The sequence below is a fragment of the Columba livia genome, chromosome 3 (assembly GCF_036013475.1).
Source record: "Columba livia isolate bColLiv1 breed racing homer chromosome 3, bColLiv1.pat.W.v2, whole genome shotgun sequence".
NCBI classification, from domain to species: Eukaryota; Metazoa; Chordata; class Aves; order Columbiformes; family Columbidae; genus Columba; species Columba livia.
In genome coordinates, this window is record NC_088604.1 from 47652923 (window position 1) to 47674396 (window position 21474).

Here is a 21474-nt window from a genome sequence, read left to right on the forward strand (position 1 = left end):
CCGGCGTGGCTGCCCACCTTCCGAACTACAGATCCCGGCGTGCGCGGGAGGCTTGTGGTGTCGGCTGTGGGAGCGTGATCGCTGGGCCCGCCCGCCAGGCGGGCAGCGCCAGGGGTCGGGTGCGGGTTGTGGGGCTCGGCCCGGTTCCAGCCGGACGAATGGGCGCTCTGCTGGAGGGAGTGGTCCGGGTTGTCCTGCAGATTCTTCCCAAACAGCGGCCCGCAGTGAGTGCCCTTCTCTCGTCCAGGGAAGGAGCTCCTCTGCGGGGCTGGGGCACGGCCTGAGGCGGTGCGGACGGCTCCGGCGGGTCGCTCCGTGAGGCAGCCCCGGGGCGCCTTGCCTGGGCCCGGCCCTCGGCCTCTGTTGATGCGGTAGCACGGATCGGGAGCGTAGACAGACAACGGCGAGGGGATTCAGTCAGCGCAGCAGCCGTCTAATCCATTATTTTTTAAAACCAAAGAAGATTTTAACAACACAATGATAATAGGAGTGCACTAGTCCTGGCTGCAACTATTCACCTGTGGTCCTTAAAAACTGTAGAAAGGAAGGGTTGCTGTTCATTACTGCAGGAAGGTTAGGTTGGTATATTAGTCAGAAATTTAACCTATGTCTTGGTGTAAGTGAATAAGAAATTATTTTTGCAATGGCATTGTCGATGGACATGAACAAAACTATATGTACCATGATCAGGGAAAAGGGCAATGCCATATTCAAGATACAAAAGAGAAAGTGAGAGCCAGGGTGAAAGGACTGGATAGGAAATGCTGTATATGCAGAGTGTTCAGCAAAAGGAATCAGCCAGGTACAAATGCAGGCTGGAGGAGATGCTTGCCAAAAGCTCTGTGTTGAAAACAAAGTCTAGATTATTGAGCCAAGCTGCAAGCAAGGTGGCAATGTTGTCTGTAGTAGCATTAAAGCTTACAAAAAGTCCTGAATTTTCATAAATGATATGCATTTGATGGCAGTTTAACCAACTGTCTCAGATTTTATATTCTCATATCTTACAAAGATTAAGAGTTTGTTCACATTCATAAAGGCCAGGAAAGGAAAATTGTGTTCACAGGTGTGGGTTTTTGTTTGTTTGTTTGTTTGTTTTTAGTATTATAGTAACTTGAAGAGAAAAAGAAAAAAAGAGTGAGAGAAAGGGAGAAGGGAAGCTGATGGAATTGTTCCCTTCCAAGAGTTCAGGTCTTTGATTCCTCAGTACCTGATTGAAGTAGATGGTGTGTTAAAATAAAAGAAATATTGCCAGAAGAAGTGGAATGTTTACCTTCCTGATGCACCTAGGACATCAGTGAATAGAAATTATATTAATCCACTGCTACTATCTCTATATGACTCTACCATGCAAAGTCTTCCAGATTTTTTAAATATCTGTTAACAGTACCCCTGCAGTGGTTAAATGCATATATAATTTTCCTTCCTTCTTTAAGAAAGAGTTCTGGTGATACTCCATTACCATCCAGGTAGAATGAGAAAACTGGTTAAATTTTTTTTCTAAAAATTTGTGGAGGCAGTAGAGAAAATGGCAGGCTGCTCCCAGATCACACCTGAGAGAATCAAAGTTAACATCTGTCAAGTTTTCTTAGCAGTTGTCTATGTTAATAAAAAGAAAATGAGAAAGCAGAGATAAACCCAAGATACAAAAATAGCCCATCCACATAATCAATACAGTGTAGGCGGTTTGTTTGGTAACTTTTCTGTGAATTTTCTGCTCATCATTCCTCCAGTATTATTTTTCCCCCTTACTAGTGTACCTTCCTTACTTCCCTTCTTTCTGCTAATAGTTGCCAACTGCTCACTTTATAAACAGAAATTAAGCTGACAGAGTTTTTAAACTGGTCTTGCAGCAAGGCAAGAAAAAACTCGTTAATTCAACTGAGATTGCACACATCTGGATAAGCTTTTGTTTCTTACACAACCTGTGCTACCGTATCTGACTGCAAATGTGAAGATATGGCAGAGCACTGATATTGTTTTAAGTATAATATATTGTCTGCCTCCTGGCCAAGCCTGGTTTCATTATCTATTCCAAAGGAACAAAAAAAGTGATACTCTGCATTTGGGAAGTTGCTGAGCCTATGATGAATCAGGAATATAATTTGTTCTCACACTGGGTAAATACTAGGAATGAGGCTTAGACTGGATGCTTTTCTCATGGCATACTATCTTAGCAGCACTGTTTTGTCTGCTTTTCCTGACAGAGATAACCGGTGGTGGAGAGCTGTGTGCATGCAAGCCACAGGGAGGGAATGCTTCAGTGCCCATGTGTCAATAGCGCTGTAAGTAAGGAGATTACAGTGATTTGGTGGGAATTCCCCCCCCCCCCCTTTTTTTTTTTTATTTAGGTAAAACACAAATCCTCTGAGCTCAGACACCAAGGGGAGGATATCCTACTTCATGATGGGCCCCCGCTTACATCGTGTGAAAGTACGCAAGCCATGCTATCTAATGAGGCAAAGAGAAGGAAGAAGGAATGAAAGTGGCGGAAAATTAGAGTCCTGTGAGCTTCCTTGTTTCCTTCCAGCCCTCAGAAAGTGCATTTGTTTATTTTGAATTGTGCTTTAGATTTTTTTGTGTTATCCATGAGACTGGAGTTATGCTGTCCGTAATCGCTTTTGCTTGCTAGAAAGGTCATTCTGTCAGGATTCAGGTGAGCATAAATTCGGAAAAGAAAGTTTCGATTCTGTTTCTGACATGAACTTTGGGTCCAATATCAAATCTGGAGGGAGAGAAGTCAGCTGTGTTTGTAGGTACAAAGATCAGATGTAAAACGTCAAGTGTTCAGAGTAACAACTAAGATATTAGGTACTCAGGGATTTGTTACTACATATTATTTATTCAACTATAGCACAAAGATATTCTGGCATAACTTCAAATGGCAATATGAGACTGGAGTCTCATGGCGTGAACCCACAAAAGCAGGTATTAATGGATGATTAATTTTTAAATTTGGTATAGTAATAACTCTCAAGTAGATTTTTGCTTGTTTCTTTGTTTATAAAAGAAAAGGTCACATTTAACTGGAAAGGAACCCAAATCTCTCCATTATCCAGTTAGGACTCTCTAGCCTTCTGAGAAGTGCTCACGTTAACACATTTTAGTCAACATGGGCATATTTTATCAGAACTTGTGGAGAATGCTGACTCAGGATAAGGCAAAACCCACAAGGCATTGAACTAATTGTGCAATACTTTATGTGGAAAAATTACTTACTGATTCCTGTGTTAGCTGCCAGTGTTTTGAAACATGGTGTTTGAGTATCTGCATTGTATACTTATCCTCAAGATAAAAATGTTAATCTTATATTTATAATTTGTAATGTACACATTTTAGATATTTATATTCAGATTTAACTATTATATTCAATTCCTCTTCTCCCTTTTTAAGCAATATTATCTCTTTCAACAAGGGATGATTCTCATACATCCTTCTAGATTCCTTCATGTTTAAAATGTCATCCACCACCTCACGGCATTCATTTCTGCTGTGAACATTTTCTGAGAGATGCTGAGTAGTGCTTGTGTAGCTGGAAAACTCTGCAATGAATTTCTAACACATCGAGCTGTTTGAGCTGACTGAAATGCAAGCTGTGAACAGTGAAAATGGCTCTAAGTCCATAAATTTGGGAACATTTATGCAGCTTTATTAATATAAGTGTTTCCAAGCAATGCAGACTACAGCATATGTGATTGTCTCAAAATAGAGGAGGTTAACATCAAGTTTACCCCAGAGTGTTTTGACATAATCCCAGGGCAATGGCTTTTGGTGGAAACTGTTGATGAAAACTAGCCACAAAAATCCATTTTTGTAGGCTGAATGGTCAGTACATTTATGTTTGGGAGCCAAAGATGTTTCCCATGGTGGGAATATCTTGGAGCCTTGCACACAGGTAAAGCCTGCCCTCCTTCTGTAGGATCCCGGAGAGAGTATGGCAGAGACCCAAAGACCCTTGGACACATACTTCCTCATAGGGTTCAGCACTCCAGCATTTCTGGGAGTGCAGTTTAGAGCACCAGAAGCTAGAGGGGCCTCTGGAGGACTTTTATTGTGCCCCAGTTTTTTATTTTTCTTAAAGACCACCTATACATTTTTCTAGCTGCCAGACTAATAATGCAGCTGGGTTGAAAAAGTTTCCATTTAATTTCTACATAGTTGCGATGTCACATTTTTTGGACGTGAGAAAATGGACAGGTACAGAGATTTAAGTATACAAACATACCCCGGAATGGATCTTTGTTTGTTACAGGACATTAACCATACTAATTCACAGAAGTATACTTGAAAGTCCTATTTGTTTAAGTTAACACCAAAATGTGGTTTTGCCAAGTGTTTACAGCCAATGGAGATTGAGTTCCTGGGGTGTTCAGTGCTGTGTACAGAGGCAGTTCAGAGTTTGCCAATGTACAGGAGGCTCACAGCATTGCAGAGGGTTTATTCACTTAGGTAGAAGATGTCAGAACAGACTCAAATTGGAAGTTTTTCTATGCTGCCTTGCATAACATGGTTATGATAAAAACAGTGATAATTTAAATAAATCAGATGTTTTTGCTGAAGATTATGCTGTCATTTTCTCCAATTATTCTTGACATTTCACCCATTCGTATTGTGATCTGAGTTAATAACGGAAGAAAAACCGGCTCTTGTTGCCTTGTTTATTCTTTGTTCTCAAGGAGATAAGTTGTTTGTAAAGATAAGTTATTTGTTATTTAAATCACTTTTACTGAAGTTGTTTGTTTCCTTGTTTGAGTTTCTAAAAATATTGCAACAATTGTGATGCATCTTTGAGACATCTATTCAATTCACTACGATTTGTACTGGAATTCATTCCTAAGTGGGCACAGGTGTTGATAGCTATAATGTACTAGAATGAGTCAAAACCAATAAATGCTCAATAAAGGAAAGATGAAAGAAAATGCACTGAAAACAGCTCTTTTAAGATGTGATAAATTGGCACTTTGCTTCACTACTTAATGAGGTATATAGCACTGAAGATGTATCTGGAGCAGCCACTTATTTTAAACCAGCTGAACATGTTAGAATCATGTTAGAATCACTGTTAATATTTTCAGGATCATAAACATTATTTTTAAAATGAGCAATAATATTCAGGATATAATAAACTTTTGTTTGCAAACTGTTCTATAGTGCCCTGATACAACATTTTACTATTCTCTTATTAAAAAAAAAGTTGATTAATAGTCTGTGAAAATTACTTGCTTGCTTTCTCATGTTGCGTGGAAATTTAATGCTAGAGTAAGTCATGAGAATTCTGATGTTGCAAAACCAACAAGTCAGTTAAAGCATTTCCTTTGTGTTTTTGCCATGAGCAGACATTTTGTTATCTATTTCTTGCACAATGCACTTGGCAGACAGCATCTGAAGCCTCCTCCTGACCTTTCATTGCATTTCTGACAGGAACAGACGCCCAACCAGTGAACAGGCGAGTGTTCCAGTTGGCGATTCCCTGGTGCCAATGCCTTTCCCTTGGAGTGGAGGCTTTTTGCATTGTGACTTTCTGCAAAAAGAGCATCACAGTCACCATGGAGGTGTTTGGATAAGACAGTTGGGTACCTACCGAATGAGGCAGGGGGTCGGCATTCTCCCGAGTAGCTCTCCGGAGCCCCACGTCAACCAATACTTGCCAAGGACAAGGGTTATGGTGTGCTAGGCACACACTGGCTGTACCGGACCGAATCAGCCTTTACAGTTTGTGTTGTCTTCAGGGACATCTCAAATTGTGCCAGGGGAGGTTTAGATTAGGTATTAGGAAAAATTTCTTCATGGAAAGGGTTGTCAGGCACTGGAACAGGCTGCCCAGAGAAGTGGTGGAGTCACCATCCCTGGAGGTGTTTAAAAGATGCATAGATGATGTTCTTAGGGACATGGTTTCGTGGTAAACTTGGCAGTGTTAGTTTAATGTTTGGACTTGATGACCTTAAAGGCCTTTTCCAACCAAAATGATTCTATGATTCTCTGATCTGCTTTTATGTTAATGTATCTTACTGTTATGGTTTATGTTCATAAGTGTTTGTCCTTATTTTATGGTCTATACTTTTAAAGACAACAACACAAGCTATAAATCATCAAGAAATGCAAATTCACTTGCCAAAACTCAGTGACCACCAAGCTGGCCTGAGAGCTGCTGCATCATCTCCAGCTACGGTGAAACATGATACAAACCAGAGACAAAAAGTGAGTTGTTAGGAAAATTCGAGTGGGTGGCTGGGGCAGTAAGGTACCACAAATGGCACCAGCCTGGCACCTGGTGGGTCTGTAAAGTTCGATTTGTGCAGAGCGGCCGTGCGGAGAGGGCGGCCCTGAGGTGGGTGCAGGCGGCTCTGCCTCCTCTGCTCGCTGCCCGCCTGCTGACCCACAGCCTGCGGCTTGGCCTGAGAGGCAAACGGAGGGAGAGGAGCCATGGCCCCCGGCTGAAAAGACTCGCCCAGTACAGGCCGAGCCCCGGCTCCTCCGAAGGAGCGCGGCCGTCACCCCGCGGGGCGGCCGGACTCCATTTCCCAGCGCGCCCCGCGCCCCCGCCGCAGAGGCGAGGCCGGGCCGGGAAGATGGCGGCGCCCGTGTCGCCCTTGGTTACTGCGCGCTGTCTGCTGCGGGCTTCGGTGCGGCGGGGCGCCCGCCTGCTACCGGTGCGGGCCGCCGCCCTGCGGAGAGGTCAGTGCAGCCGCGGGAGGGGACTCGCCGGCCCCGCAGCCTGCCCTGCCCGCCGCCGGGCGAAGGGAAGGAGAGCGGCAGGTTGCTGGGGCACGGCGCAGTGAGGGAGGCAGGCAGGGCAGTGCAGTGCGGAGCGGCCGAGGCGGGCCGGCGAGCCCCCTGCCCCGGCGGGTCTCCCCTCAGGCGGAGGTGTGAATGGGCCGAGGCAGGGGGCTTGCCGGGGCTTGCCAGGGCCGGGCGAGTGGAGCAGGCGGCAGTCGCCGGAACGCGCAGCAGCCCCGCCGTCCTGGCGTGCCCTGCCCGTGTCCTCATGTTCCCCCGCTCGAGCAGGCCGGGGGCGGCCTGTCCGCCCGGACCGGCCCCGCGGCCCCGGGCGGCGCGACCGGGGGCTGGGAGTCGGCTCCCGGCTCCGCCGGAGGGGCGTGGGTGTCCGTGAACGGCCCCGGGGCTTCCCGAGGTAGCGATGCCGCTTTCCCCCGGTTAACAGGGCTTCCGTGAGCCGTGTCGGGAGCTCGCTGGGCGGTGAGTGCGCTGGATCCTGCCAAAGCTTTCACTGTGCTCGGGGAGATTTTGCTGTGAGCCTTCTCCCTTGTACAGAGCTGAGCTCTGTCTGGCAGCCTTACTTAAAAAGTCACTGTAATACACATATTTATGGGACGCTAGGTTTTAGTAACTTGAGGCTTAGGTTAGAAGCAGAACTCTTTTTTGTTAGTGAGTGTTACTCATCTGCTGCCAGTCTGAGGTAAGTGTGAGGCTTCAGTTGATGTCAGGTGAGTCCCAAAGGTCTGAAAGTTAGTCATCGGATCTAGGATTGGTAAATGTTCACATACACACACTGTATTTTGATTTTGCAATGTTTAGGCTTCCTAAAGAAAAACAGACAAGCGCTACCCTTAGCATTACTGTTGTGTGTTTTTATTAGATGTTTGTTGCGTTTTATAACCACCAGATTACCGTTTAAAAAATGTTGTTGGAATAGATCCTGTGGCTTTAGGCATGGTTCTTCAGCTTCCTTGTCAAAGGGAAGGTGGTCCTTACATATGTTATTTGAAGACATCTGCAGGGATGGGCAACCATCACTGAATTAACTTACATTTGTTTTTATGACCACTGGTGTATAGGTTTTTTTTGTTTTGTTTTGTGATTTGTTTTCCACACTTTTGTACCTTTTTCTTAATGAAAAAATTGTACAAGTAGTGTTTGTGTAAAGTTGAAATTTCACTGATAAACTTTTCCATCTTTTTGTACTTTAATCTGTAGGTCAGACTGTTAAATGGGGTATGCATGGAAATAGTATAAGTAACCTTATTTCAGAATAATGTCACGGGTTTGTATGCAAAAAACCCCAGAATTCTAGTTCTACCTCATATGCTTCTCTAGAAGCTTAAATACTGCTTCATATACTGCCCAAATGAATGGACTGCAAGAAGGCTAAACAGGGGTTCAGTGATTCATCCAAGGTCATATAATGAGACAAAGATGGGAGGACAGTGCAAGTCATTGTATCTTTGCTGTAAGTTGCCTCTTCTGATTTGAACTGCTCATTTCAGTAGGTGTGGGTGTTTGTTTGCTTGTTTGTTTTTGTTTCATATGATATTGGCCTGACATGTTCAATTTGTGCAGATAACTTAGCCTCTTCTCCCCTTCCTCCCCCAGTATGGTTGGTCAGACTTTGCTTTTCTAAGCATTCTATTAATCATTGGAAAGGAAATCATTTTTTCGGTTGGTCTCCTCTCCCATTATTCTCATTAAGCATTGTAAAGTATTTTGAAAGGAGCAGTTGTATGGTGTTACAGGACTATAAATGTATTTTCTGCTTTATAAATGACATATGATCTCTTTCCTGAGAAGCTTACATGCCAAGTCTTCATTCTTTTGCAGGTTTACTTGTGCTTAACTGTAATGCATGTGCTTAACTCATCCAAATTCTTGTACACTACGGGGCCGTTTACCTGTTTTAGACTGATTCTGCAAAACTTGCACATATATTTAATAAAATATGAGATTACGATGATGATTATTATGATTATTTACAAGTACTAACATGCAAAAAAAAAGTATTTTCTGATCTTTTGCAATCTTCACTCCCATTTTCCTGCAGGAAAATAACCTTTGGGGCTACAAGACTCCACCATTGACCTTCCCCATCACTGTGATGTCATCTAAGAAGGAAAGATTTTGCAGCAGTTATGCTATCAGCATAATGAATGAGTTTAGTGAGGTCTCTGATACCACCATCTGCCTCTTGATAGAAATGCCCCCTAACTTCAAAGTTGTTTCAACTTTGTTTCCAGAATTAATAATACACATTTTTATGTGTACTGTCTGTGAGTGACCCTCTAGTGAGGTGAATATTGTAATCTGAAGCATGACTTACCTTTTGCAATAAAAGGAGTTCATTTCCATTTGTGTGATCTTTGTATCTTTAGCTGGATATTATCTCTCTGTCATGGTTTTTCTTTTTTTCTTTTTCATCCTATTAAAAGTCTACAATTCTAATCATATGCTTAAAAGATGTTTAGATTGAGGGCTGTAAGAGGTCTTGAAGACCAAATTTGAATTAATCTGTGGATGTACAACATTTTTTCTCTCCCAGAGGTGAATAATCATCTTAAATTCATAAGAAGTCTTTTTGCATTCCTTGAAAACTCACAGATTAATAAATTAAAATATGTCAGTTTCTGCAGTCATGGAAAGATAGCAAAGACAAAATTCATGTAAGGGAAGCCCAGGTTCTTTTCCTAAGCCCTGAAATACGGGAAAGACAGGGACCTGGCAGGCTTTTTGTAATCAGAATTATCTTCTGACAGATTTTGGACATCACAGTTCAAAGCCTTACACAATGAAATCCAACTACCAGGTAAAAGCAAGGATTACCAGGGTGAGTTGTGTTTATCTCGGTTAGCCTTCTGTGCTCTCAACCTCCTGGCTGCTGTTGAGATCAGTTTTTGATATGCCTCAACTTAGCTTCCATTTCAGATTGTCTTCTTACAGAAATAACTCTGGTGCCTGCCTCAGCTATGACTGTTGCTTTCGTAAGCGGTGTCATTGAAACTCACATGCCTTTCTCCTGTGTCATCTCAGACATCAGTTCTAAGTGGTAGTGGGAAAACTCAACAACACACTGATTAATTTTTCTATTTGCTACTCTTTTCCAGAGCAGAAAGTCTCTGAAGAACAGATTATCTTTTTATACTTTTATGTAGGCACTTGTATTTGCAGTGGAAAGTTAATGCAAGTTTACTGAAGATGTCTTAAGTTCCCCGCTTCAAAGGCAATTTTTTAGAATTTCAGATTGGCATTTTCGTTAGGCATTTCTACATTAATAAGTGTGGTGGGTTTTTGTTTTTGTTTGTTTGTTTATTGTGTTTTTTGTCCTTTGTTGCTTTAGTGGGTTTGTCCCCTCATGTTTCTCCAAGGCAGGACTTTTTTCCGTGTATCACAGTGCAGCTTGGTCTGTGGTCCTCGGATAGGCAAGCAGAAAGGCAAACACAAGCAACTAATTTTATGGCTTGAGATAAAGTGAGATATATGTATGTTTTAGGAACAGGAATTTAATAAAAAGTTGCAACCTGGTGGCGACTCTTAAGGAAGCAGTGGATGTCAGGCTAAATGTGGTAATATCCAAAACTGTCCTGTACCATGGAGGTGGGAAATATAGGTTATGGATAAATGCATGTCTGCAGTTTTGCACTGTTATGTTTAAAACTAGGAGAGTAACTAATTGATGCTGTGCTTTTCTATGCTTGTATGTAGAACACTGCATAGAGATAGAAGGGAGCTAATAAAAATCGAGTAACACTTTATGTAATACAAAGATTAGATAATGATACAGGAAGAGAGAAATGAAAACCCATCTTTTGCAATATGGAGGCAAAGGCTGTAGGACTACAATTAATGTGCTGAATCATAGGAGATTCCTATGCTAACAGTAGTTTCTTGATGTAAAATTATGGAAAGCAATTGCTTGGTATTCCTCTGCTATGCATTAACATTTCTAAAGTGTGTGGTTTTGTTTTTTTTTTTTTAAATCAGGTTGAGAACAGATTACTATAGAAGCATAGTTGTTCAAATGATTTTGCAATCTCTGCCATAAAGTATGGATTAGAATGGAAAACACACATTTTTTTTTTTTCCGTTTCTTAGAATAGTTTATCACTTGAAAAGCTGTCTTCTGGTGACTTACCTCTAAAACCCCTACGCACTTTTTAAAGAGCATATACTTCTATTTTGCAGCTACAAGTTTGAGTTTATCACCAGTTACTGTCTCCTGGTAGGGTATGATAGTGTACCCCCAGCACATTTAAATCCCAGTGTTCAGTATTATTTTAGGAGAACAGTGAGTAATTTGTCCCGTGGCACCCTCTATCATCACTCTCCATCTTCATTATCTGTTAATGATGAAGTATTTTCTTCCACTCCCGGGATGGTTAGCTCTAAGTACACGTAACCTGAGACAAAACCCACACTTCTGAGCAGTCCTGCTGGTGTGCTTTGTCCATGGCCAGCAAGGTCGTGAGTCACAAACCCTTACTTATCCCTATATCAGCTTATTTTTTTTTTTCCTCCCCTCCCTCTGATCTTGTAGTAAACAGTAGGAACTGGTGGCTTTTTAGATATAATGAGGCACTGGCTGTCCCTCTCATTGGAGCTCTTAGAGCCATCCAGATCTATGCATTGCAAAGGCACAGATAGTTCAGAAGTAGAGATCATAGGACTGAGATTGACTTTTTGTGGGAGTGGAATGGTCCAAAACAAGATGAAGCTTTGAGAGATCATATATGCCTTTTTCCCATCCTTTTGGAGTCAGGTCAGGTAAGGTATTACTGGCCTGTTCCTGACAGATTTTTGTCAAACTTATTTTTAAAATTCACTTCCCATCAATGAAAGTTTTGCAGCTTCTAGACCAGGAGTGTCAAACTCATTTTCCCCAGTGGCCACATCAGCCTCATGGTTGCCTTCAAAGGGCCAAATGTAATTTTAGGACTGTATAAATGTAGCTAGTAGATTTCACTGCCTTGATTGCAGTTATTAAGGTAACTGTATAAATACCGTTTATTTCCTGTTCTCAGTACCTTGTGTGTATCCGGAGATAGCTATGTGCTTTTCTTTAGTCTTCTGTAAATGTTTTAGTCAAATATTTGCAATAACAGACTTTAAACTCAACTTTCTTTATGTGATCTCTTTAGCTAGGGATGAGCTATTATAATCACTTTTAATTCATAGCAGTAACTCAGTTCCTTCAGGGCAGGAGAATTTGATGCAATTATTGGGAACAGATGTAAATGGTGACTCTTGTTCTGGAGAAACAAATATATTAGTTGCAATAAATAAACAATTTGATTTAATTATTCAGTTTTATCCTTCTCTTTTATAGCTATACTAATTTTATGTTTCTTATAACAATTTAAAACTCTTTTTGTGCCTGTTACAGCTTCTCTGTGGGTTGTGGCTCATTGTTTAACAAATAGTCTTTGTATCGTCTACTCTTCTACTTAGCTCATACCTTCTATGAAATATGATATGAAAATTGAAAAGTGTGTTCCAGGTTGAACTATATTGGTATTGAATAAAACAGGGTTTATTAATGTATGCTTCTATTGCATTTTTCCTACTCAAATCTATTTATTTCATCATTGCTATAAATTGTGTTACTCTCGATTATACTTAACCTTTTAAATGACGGTGCAATCAAAGAAAACATTAAACACCTTTTCAGAGTGTTCCATAGTTAAGTTTCTGATGTTACTGATTTAGCCACCTGCCTTTGTAATCCTGAATGTTCTTTCCTAATTATATCTTATTTTGTGTCTAGCAATTCTGACTTTTTTCTTTTTCTTTTTATAAATAGAATTCCTGCTTGGGCATAGTCCTGTCTCTTCTAGGCAGAAGACAATGCCAGCAGAGCAGGCTGTGGCATTGCAGGGCTTCACAGCTTTTGCCTTGCTTAGTCTGGTCTTTGACTCTTTCAGCTTGCTCATTGAACTCCTATTTTGGTCTCTTGTTTGTGTCATTTAAATTCTTTCTGCCTAGTTTAGTTACCACTCTCTAAAGGACTAATCTGTTCAGAGAAATGCACTTTGGAATTTTTAAATGATTTTGCTCCAGTTTGCAGGGAAAAAGTCAAAACTTCCCTTGCAACAACTCATCCAAATTTCACCAACTCTCAGCTTTTTAGTGTGTGTGCTTGTTAATAAGAAATGGTGAAACATACTACTAGAGGTGTTTACTGCTAAAATTAGAAGTTGATTTAATGAAAAATGGGGTAACATCCTCTAGTGTTTGTATAGGTAAGTAATGTATATATGTTTTTCTGTAAACTGTTAAGAATGTATGTTTATGAATATAAGAAGATGCTTTTCAAAACTCCTCTATTAATAATATACTTTTCATTTTACAGCGTACACAGCTCAGGCAGGTGAGAAGACAGTCCCTGGTACTCCTACAGATGCTAACGCCAGAGCATTATTGGTTTGCAATGGACCTTTAGAACATTATAACTTTCTGATTAAGCAAGAAGAGCTGAGGAATGATGAGCAACAAAGAAGAGTTGTGCAGCACCTGCAGAAGTTGCACGAGAGCCTTAAAGGCTACAGTATTGGTTCAAAAAACCTTCTCTCAAAGGTGAGATTTAGAAATATTTTTTTTGCATTTCTGTTTGCTTGGAAGAATGTGCTGAAAGTACGTAAGTTTCTGTCATTAACATAAATCTCATTTTTGCAGCTGAGTATTTACAGGTAGGTTATTGTTCATGTTTGGATCTCCTTCCTTTCTTTTTGGTTTGTAAAATTCCAGTGGTACTCTGTAAACAACCAAACTGAATATTATTGAAATAATTCTGTAAGAAAATCTGATATGATTTTGGATGTGTCCATTGTGTCCCTTTCCCATAATGTCATTTGGCTGTAGTAGAGAGGGGCCTAGACTAGGTTTTAACTCACTAGTGCTGGTGTAACACGTGTGTTTGGGTTACACATACTGAACTCAGAGATTTTGTGTTCTGACAGTTCTTCCATGAATATAAGTGAAATTAGCCACCAGAGTCTAAGTAAACCAAGCTAAACAATTTAGCTTTGCTAATATAATTAATAATTATATTAGCATTTTAGGTCAGGTATGACTTTTTTTTAAAAAGAAAATCCATTCTTTCCAGTGTTTTTAGTCTCCAGCTGAAGTAAGGAAAGAAGGCAGAGGTGTGATCTGCATCCCAGTTGTGTTTTGGAGGGCTTTACAGCTCCTTTTTGAAGTATTAACAAAAATTCAGACATATTGCTGTTGCTCAGTGCCTTGGGGAACCATAGTGCCTTAGCGTTAATAATGCTAATAGCCTGCTCTGTTGTAGCTCTGTAACTTGTCCCTGAAGTTGTTGACATAGTGTTTTCTAGAGCTTCTGTGGCAGTATTTTTTATGTCTTGTTCTCATGCTGTTATTCTCAGATTGTTGCTCTTGTGGCCTTGCACCTGCAAATATTGATAGTGTTTTTATGGCAGCTTCTTGTGGGAAGCAATCTGGTGTGAGAATTCCCCCTCAGCTTTCCTTGCCTCTTGTTTTGTAGATTTGTGTTTATATCCCAGAAAACCAAACATAGTGCCCAGCAAAGTCCATCATAGTCATTTAAATGCTTGGTAAACGTTAGGCAATCATAGATGTGTACAGAAGCTGAACAACCAATGAGTATGATTTATTTGAACCTGTTTAACATACTCCAGTCAGCAGAAAGTCTAAAATGTGGTGGTGGGGAAACAACAACAATAGGATGTTTGTCTGAGTTTGATGATAATAGAAGTATGGTGCTGGGAAAAAAGCGTGGCAAAATATTCATCGCTGTCATCATCTTCATTTTTCCTGCCTGTGCTGGAGACACATCTCCCTACACCTAAGCAATGATGTCTGGAAGCTGTCACTGCTCCTCCCAGCCAGCCACTGAGTGTTCTGATTTTTCTTTCTCTCGCACCACTTTTGGTTTTATTTTTTGTCAGAAGTTAACTTTCACGTTTACAGTGAATATATGCTGTCAACTGCAGATCCTGCTAGTGAATCTCCACATCAGCTTTTTCCAACATCTGGTCTGCATCACACCTCATCTCATAGGCATAAATCTAAATATCTAAGTCTGTTTGACTTGTTGCCAAACCAGATAGTTCCCGTTACAACCCCAAGTTACCACATTTGCATGCCAAGCCTCAATGATGTAGCATGAGATCAGGGGAGCCCAAAGCTACAGGGCTCAGGTGTCTCTATGTAACATGCTGTCCTTTGCTCTTTAGTCACCAAATGACAAGTTACCACTCCAAGGCTCTTACGATGTATTTTAGCTTTAAGGCATTAGAAAAATAGGGAACAAGTATTATACCTGTAAATGGACTGTGTTATACTAGTAAATGTGCCTGTTTCAAATAGGCAAGTGTAACACGGTACAGAGCACTGGGACATTTGCCTGCTTATCAAACTGCCTCCAATATGCCTTAAATGCTTTAAACTTATATTTGTAGCTGGATATCATGTATTTACTAATCATATGCTTGACTGGCAATATTGTAAATGTCTTCCTGCCTCCTGATGGAAAAAAGCAGACTAGATATCTAGGAAGGAGTGCTTTTTGCCCCCCGCCTTTTTTTTTTTCTTTTTTTTTTTTTTTTTTTGAGTACAATTAGAAGAAACCCGAACGGGAAATAATTCCATGGAGCAGAAGAAGTCAGTCACTCAGCAAGGAAAAACATGTGAGTGAGGAAGTATAGGGAAGCAATGCTAAGGCAAGACCAATCCTAGAGGGCAATGACTGTGTCTTTGCAAGTTCTGTTCTGAAAGCCGTTAACCTAAGCAGGGGATATGACTCTGTGATCCCCTGAGGTCCCTGTCAACCTAAATCATTGAATGATTCTAACTCTAATTTGGGAATTGAAGCCAAAGAATGGTTTGGGGTATATTCTTGCCTGTTCTGGCTGGTGGGTCAGCTCATCACATACATTTTACTTTGGGGATTTCTTTAAGTAAAATCTATTGAAAACACAGAAACAGTGTAAACATGACAGATACACTCTGAAAAGTATATTTATGTTATTTTAAAACATTTATTTATATTGTATGTGAGTGTGTGCCTGGGGATCCATGTTGTCTTGATCCTTTTGTAGGCCAACTCTTGAGTCTAAACCAGCCTTCTGATTCAGTTTGGGAAGTACCAAATAAAAAGCAGAAATTTACTCTTTCAAAAATGGTTACTGCTTTTCTTTGGTATCTGAAGTGATATGGCAGTGTGCCTAAACGATAACTGGTTTTGCATGAGTGCAGGGAGGTCAAGCTGGATTCAGCTTGCCAAACTGCTTCTGTAAGTGTAGTCTAGCAGGCCAAAGTTCTGTATCTTGAGGATGCTCCGTGTGAAATGTGTTTTTTTTGTCTGTCTGGGCTTCTTTTTTAAGTGTTTGCGTTGGGCTTGTAGTCTTTTACATTGAGTATTTCAAAATTGTCTTTAGACACTGTACCTGGACTGTAAAAGAGGAAGTCACTTAAAAGGAAATCAGTTTTCTGGCTTGCTCCTACATTATCTTTTGGACACACTGACAGACTTCTATTCATTTTTATTCTTTAGAAAAAATGTTATTATGAAGGTGTTGGTTTTACTGTCAAACCTGAGGATCAGTGGGATAGAGCATTTTGATCTTTTCTGGTAAAGTGTTTTTGGCATTTGGATATTCTGTTCTTAAAGCACTGCCTTTGAGAATAGTTTTGAGAGCTGTCTTGTGTTAACTGGGGTGCCCTGAATCATAAGAGTTGTTAGAGCAGGTGTCTTGTAATGGCTTTGTAGATCAAGCATTATGTGATTTTGTTATTTAGTGTTTCTTTGGTTGGGAAGCACGAATAGGGAAGAAAGTTTTTATTGCAGAGAACAAATACTAATCTTACTCTTTTTAGGAAATTGTGATGCTACTTTGTCCCTGGATAACAAAGCTCATGGCAGTAAAGCCAGACTGACTGACACTTTCTTAAAAGGAAGAAGTCAAATGCCGTTTTCAAGGTTGAGAATGTGGTTTTCACTAGTTCCTTTAAAGTGCTTCTCTCTTTCATTTAGCATTGCTTCAATTCCATTTCATTTTAAACCAGCTTTTAAAAATTGTTGAATAGCTCTCTGATACCTGGGAACTAAGGCCACCATCAGTGCAAAGCAGCTGTAGAACTACTGGTTATTGGGATAAGTGTTGCAGTTTGAGCTTTTTCTTCTAGAGCTTGCTATCTCTGTGGAAATCTTAAGAACAACTGATAACGCAAGTTGAGCACTATGCTGCCATGTCATACATCAGAACCCCAGAAAAGGAGGAGAAGAGTGAGTTTGGTTTAAATTTATTAAAGCTTGATAGCTTGTGTAGTTAAATCAGATCATGATTCAAGATGGAGAAGGAGTCATAATGTATTTTTTTCTCTTCTGCTATCTTTGAGGAAGTTATGTCCCAGTTCAGACATAGCTCCATTTCCAAATAAAAAATGGTTTAAATTCTAATACAGGTCAGGTTTTGCTTCAGCAAAGTTGTGATCAATATCTTTAATGAAGATTTTCCACATAATAGGAGTCACAGCTGTGAACAGGTAGTTGGTAGAATCATAGCCGTCAGGCACAGTGCCAGCTGTAGACAGTGCTATCATATGCTTTTCATATGTCTGCATCTGTCAAGGAATTTTGTAAGTAAGCAAAATATATGTTTTTCTATCATGGACTTTCAGAGTAGGGATGCTGTGGCAGACCTGGTTCAGTTTTGAAGAGTAGAACTAAGGCTTTTCATGCCAAGAAGAGCTGTTAAGTCCTGCACTCTGGAGTTGGCTTGGCTTTAGTAGGATTTGTGTAGGCTTGTGAGTGGAAGTAGTTCATGTAACTGGTAGATGTCTCCAGGAGGTACAAGTGATACAGGGCAGAGGTAAATCCCATGTTCATGAACAGCGCATTGGCAATCCTCTCCCATGAAGAACTCCTACTTTGTAACTTTGAATGTGCTGTGAAGTAAAAGATAAACCTTATACTGTAGGTGTTAACAGTTGTTTTTATGAGAAAATGATTTGCATTGGTTTTGCTTAATGTTTTGTACTTACTGGGTTTTAATAGATGAAAATGAAATAAATTAATGTATTCTAAATGATTTAAGGGCTTTACTTAGGGACCCTTTGGAAATAAGTCAAGCAATTTAATCAGTTACATATAGTAGTTTATAGACTGACCTTTTGCTTTCTCAGGATGCTTTCTCAGCAACTTGCCTAACCTACTTTTAGTATGAAATCTCCTGCATTGAAAAGAATCTACTGTCAGCTTTTTAGAAATAAAAAGTAGTGGTGCTTGGCATTTCAAGCATATTCATTTTTCCTGGCTCTGTCATTGAAGAGAATGTGGTTGAGAGGTTACAGTGAAGAAAAGGGGGGAGAAGAGAGAGAGGCACCTCTCTCTGTGTCAGCCTCTCCTATAGTCTGATATTCCTTATTGCCTGATTCATTCTGTGATAGAATTGCAGAAACCTGTTCTAAAATAACAGTTATTTCAGAAATAGAAACTTATACTTCTGAACCATTACAAGAATGGTCTCCTTTGGTTTTAGTTCTTCATTTGTCACTTTCTATCTAAATAGTTTTCTTTGCTGAAAATATGTTAACAGTAGGATTGGGGAACAAATATCAGGTACAACAGAAGCATTTCAGTGTTTATCTGAGAGCCTTGCATTACCTCACAGGCCAAAGCTTTCTGAAATCAGTAGTTTGGGGGGGCAGGGAACCATGACACCAGCCATTTCCTTTGTGATAATAAAGCTGTATATTTTTTTACGATGTAGGGTTTTGGGGGCATTGGCTTAGAAGGAATTTGAGGGGAGAAAACAATTAGTCCTGCTGCAAACCAAGCAGGCTTCTGTTTTTGAAAATTATTACTCAAATTTAAACAATGACTTTGATCTTCAACTTGGTGAAAGCATGGCCTTGTATGGTGAGATATTTTGAGATCCTCTGAATTGAAGTTCAAGGCCGTAAGAGTTTGCATAGACGTTTCAGATCTCCAGCTTTTCAAAATAATACCAATTGGGACATCTTAAGAGTTCTTGAGTTGCTGTACTAATGACTTGAAATAAGCTCAATTATAAGTGAGGTCATGTTTTGAAAAGAGGTATGAACGATAGTAAACACCATTCAAGACCTTGAAAATGTCTTCAGCTACAACAGCAACCAAAAAGGAGGTCTGAAAGAGTGGGAGAGAGAGGCAGTTTTGTTAGTGTTTGAAAGAAAATCTGCTGTTTGGAGACTTGTCTCTTGAATTTTGCATATTTTAATTAACCACCTTAGTTGTTGACATGTATTTTCACCTAAAAGTTTCTTCAGTGAGTGTTTAAATATTCCCAGGAAATGAGTTGCTTGCTTCTGGTGTCTGAGGCAGGGAGTATGGGAGAAGGTGTGAAGATGTTGTTCGTAACTCAAGATATTTAAGAAAGAGTAGGCAATTGTCAGAATGAAGGAGATGTTTTGGCCAATATATAGTAATTCCTTAGATGAGGTAGGATGTTGGTTGATTGAAGTTTAAACGAAAAAGAAAACATTGACATTATAGAATCAACATGCAGTTTTGAAACAGAAATGTGTAAAACATTTTTATAATAGAGGAGAGAATTCTGTGCATCTGGGGATGCTGATGTGTGTGTCTTCTTGTGGAACTGTAATATTATAGCATATGAATGATTTTCAAAGAAGAGTCTGTAAGTCAACAGATCTATAAAAGGAGAAAAGTTTCCTTCTGTAGCATGTCCTGATGATAATGAAACTCAGTGAGGCACTTAAATTATGCCTAAGTTATTGTAAATAATGTTATGAAAATTAAGAAACTTGGAGGACTGAAGGGATTTGACGTGTGGTGTCAAAATATATACATATACATTTAAAGATTTCTAAATTCTCCCCTTCAAATTTTGTGTTTCCCTTATTATTTTTTGATTTGTACATTTTAAGTATTATCTTTAACATCCTTAGATCTTTTCATGGTTGCAAAAGCAAATTTGTTGTCAATGAAATGAACATAATTTTACTGAGACTACAAATACGCCTCAGGGTAATATAGAAGTGAGGGACAGGGAGAAGCTCATGCATTTAGTTTGTCTTCCTACGTCTCCCACTTTTCTTCCTTCCCTCCTTGAACTAAACAAGACTACTCTTATTTTAGGGTAACGGAATGGTGATCTGTGTTAGATCTTCCCCCCATCTTGTTCTTTTGCAGTGTGTTTCAATAGAACCAAGATCAGTCTTGAGCTTTCTTTGTCCCCACATAGTGCTCTTGCCTGGCTGCTTGTTGTGTGCTAAGGTGAACCAACATAACTGATTGGATTTTATCACAAATACTAGTAGAAGTTGCTCTTTTTTGTATACAACTTCCAGTCTTCAGAAGATGCATGAGAATATTTAAAAAAAAAATCTGTTTTATGTTTATGCAGAATAACTTGTGATTTGCAATATTAAAAGTCTACTGATTGAGTTTACTTTTTAAAAATAAATGTTAAAACAAAATAAACAACAACAAAACAACCCAAGAATATATTAAAATAATTATTAGTTTTATACAAAACCTGACTGGGGAAGTGAGTATCCTAAAAGTATCAATAGTGTCACTTCTGCCAGAAGTTCATGTAAAATGCTTCAATTGCCCAAATAGGATTAGAGTTTTTCTGGCATTTGATTTGCTTTTAGAGATGATCAGCTTCAACAGATGTGTTTGGATCTGCCACAATATCTATACCTCGGTGGTTTTTTTGGCAATTAGATATCACTCAAAAATAGTTGTCTTCACCAAGTAAAAACACCTCAACCAGAAGTTGCAAAAAAACCCCCACACCATGCCCCCCCCCCCCAACCTTTCTTTGTAACAAGTCTTCTAGAAATGGTAATAAATGGAGTAAGAATGAAGTATGCCTAAAAAGATGAACTTCATAGTGGTTAAATGTAATTAATGAACACTTTAAAATGAAAAAAATGGTATTAAAATGTAGGCATTGCTACTTGTTTGTATAACCTTACAAAGACAGGTAAGGAAGTACTCTAAACATTGATTTGTTTTCCTAGCTTTGTGTCATTCCTTGTGAAACTGCAAATCACATTAATATAGCCTTTTTATGTAATAAATTTAACGTGATAGTGTTTTATCTTGTTGAAATTATGTGTTAATCTCAAATTAAAAATAAAGCAATTCTTATGAATGTCTCTCTAATTTGGATTTTTTCTGTTTCTTCTTTCTTTGCTGTGTAACTTTGAATGTGAGTAGTTTTAATGAGCACAAGGTCTTAAAGTACACACTGAAAAATGTTTGTCAATTAAATTGTCTTGCGATGCTTTCAAAGGACTAGCAAATAGTTGCAGCCTTGTCTGTTAATGGAACGGCCTCAGAACATCTGAAACCCTGTTCAGCCACAGGTTGATGATATAAATTTTTTATTATCTTATTAATATAGCTCTAAATTAAATCTATGAGCGAGTCTTATATAAGAGCTATGCTTGCATATTTTCTGAATAAACTGGTACTATAGACTCGATACATTATCTGTCCACATTTTGGTCATATATTTTCTTTCATGTTTAATTAGTGTTTTGCTGCTGACACCTCCACTTCTTTAACATGGCACTGTATTTTGAAAAGTGCTTTAGATTCAAGTTGTTCAACAATTACCAAGCTCCAAATGAGCCCGCAGGGTTGCAATTTTAATTTTCTGCTGTTTTGGCTCAGCTCATAGAACCGTGAAAGCACAGCACTTTAAAACAACCAAATACTCTTCTGCAGTGTTTTTGTGGATATCAATTCAA

At 39.6% G+C, this 21474-nt stretch overlaps 1 protein-coding gene and 2 long non-coding RNA genes across 6 annotated transcripts in view; all 3 read left to right on the forward strand.

Annotated features, from left to right (window-relative positions):
- The first annotated feature begins 65 nt into the window (after positions 1–65).
- Positions 66–5199, forward strand: LOC110363956 (uncharacterized). The gene is made up of 3 exons (XR_002422374.2): positions 66–224; positions 2205–2282; positions 2375–5199. It is a non-coding gene; the product is annotated as an uncharacterized LOC110363956 (long non-coding RNA).
- Positions 5200–6411: 1212 nt separating this feature from the next.
- Positions 6412–21474, forward strand: part of AFG1L (AFG1 like ATPase) — a 69729-nt gene continuing 54666 nt past the window's right edge. Inside the window, exons 1-2 of one of the 4 annotated variants that reach the window (XR_010471870.1) lie at positions 6412–6672; positions 13073–13296. Coding sequence is in view for 3 of the 4 variants with exons in the window: in XM_065059679.1 (XP_064915751.1) it covers positions 6567–6672; positions 13073–13296 (330 nt within the window). In the remaining variant the exon portion in view is untranslated. The remainder of the gene's footprint in view (positions 6673–13072; positions 13297–21474) is intronic. The other 3 variants (XM_065059679.1, XM_065059678.1, XM_065059677.1) reach the window with 3 other exon arrangements.
- LOC110363957 (uncharacterized) lies at positions 7201–9086 on the forward strand. The gene is made up of 2 exons (XR_002422375.2): positions 7201–8185; positions 8774–9086. It is a non-coding gene; the product is annotated as an uncharacterized LOC110363957 (long non-coding RNA).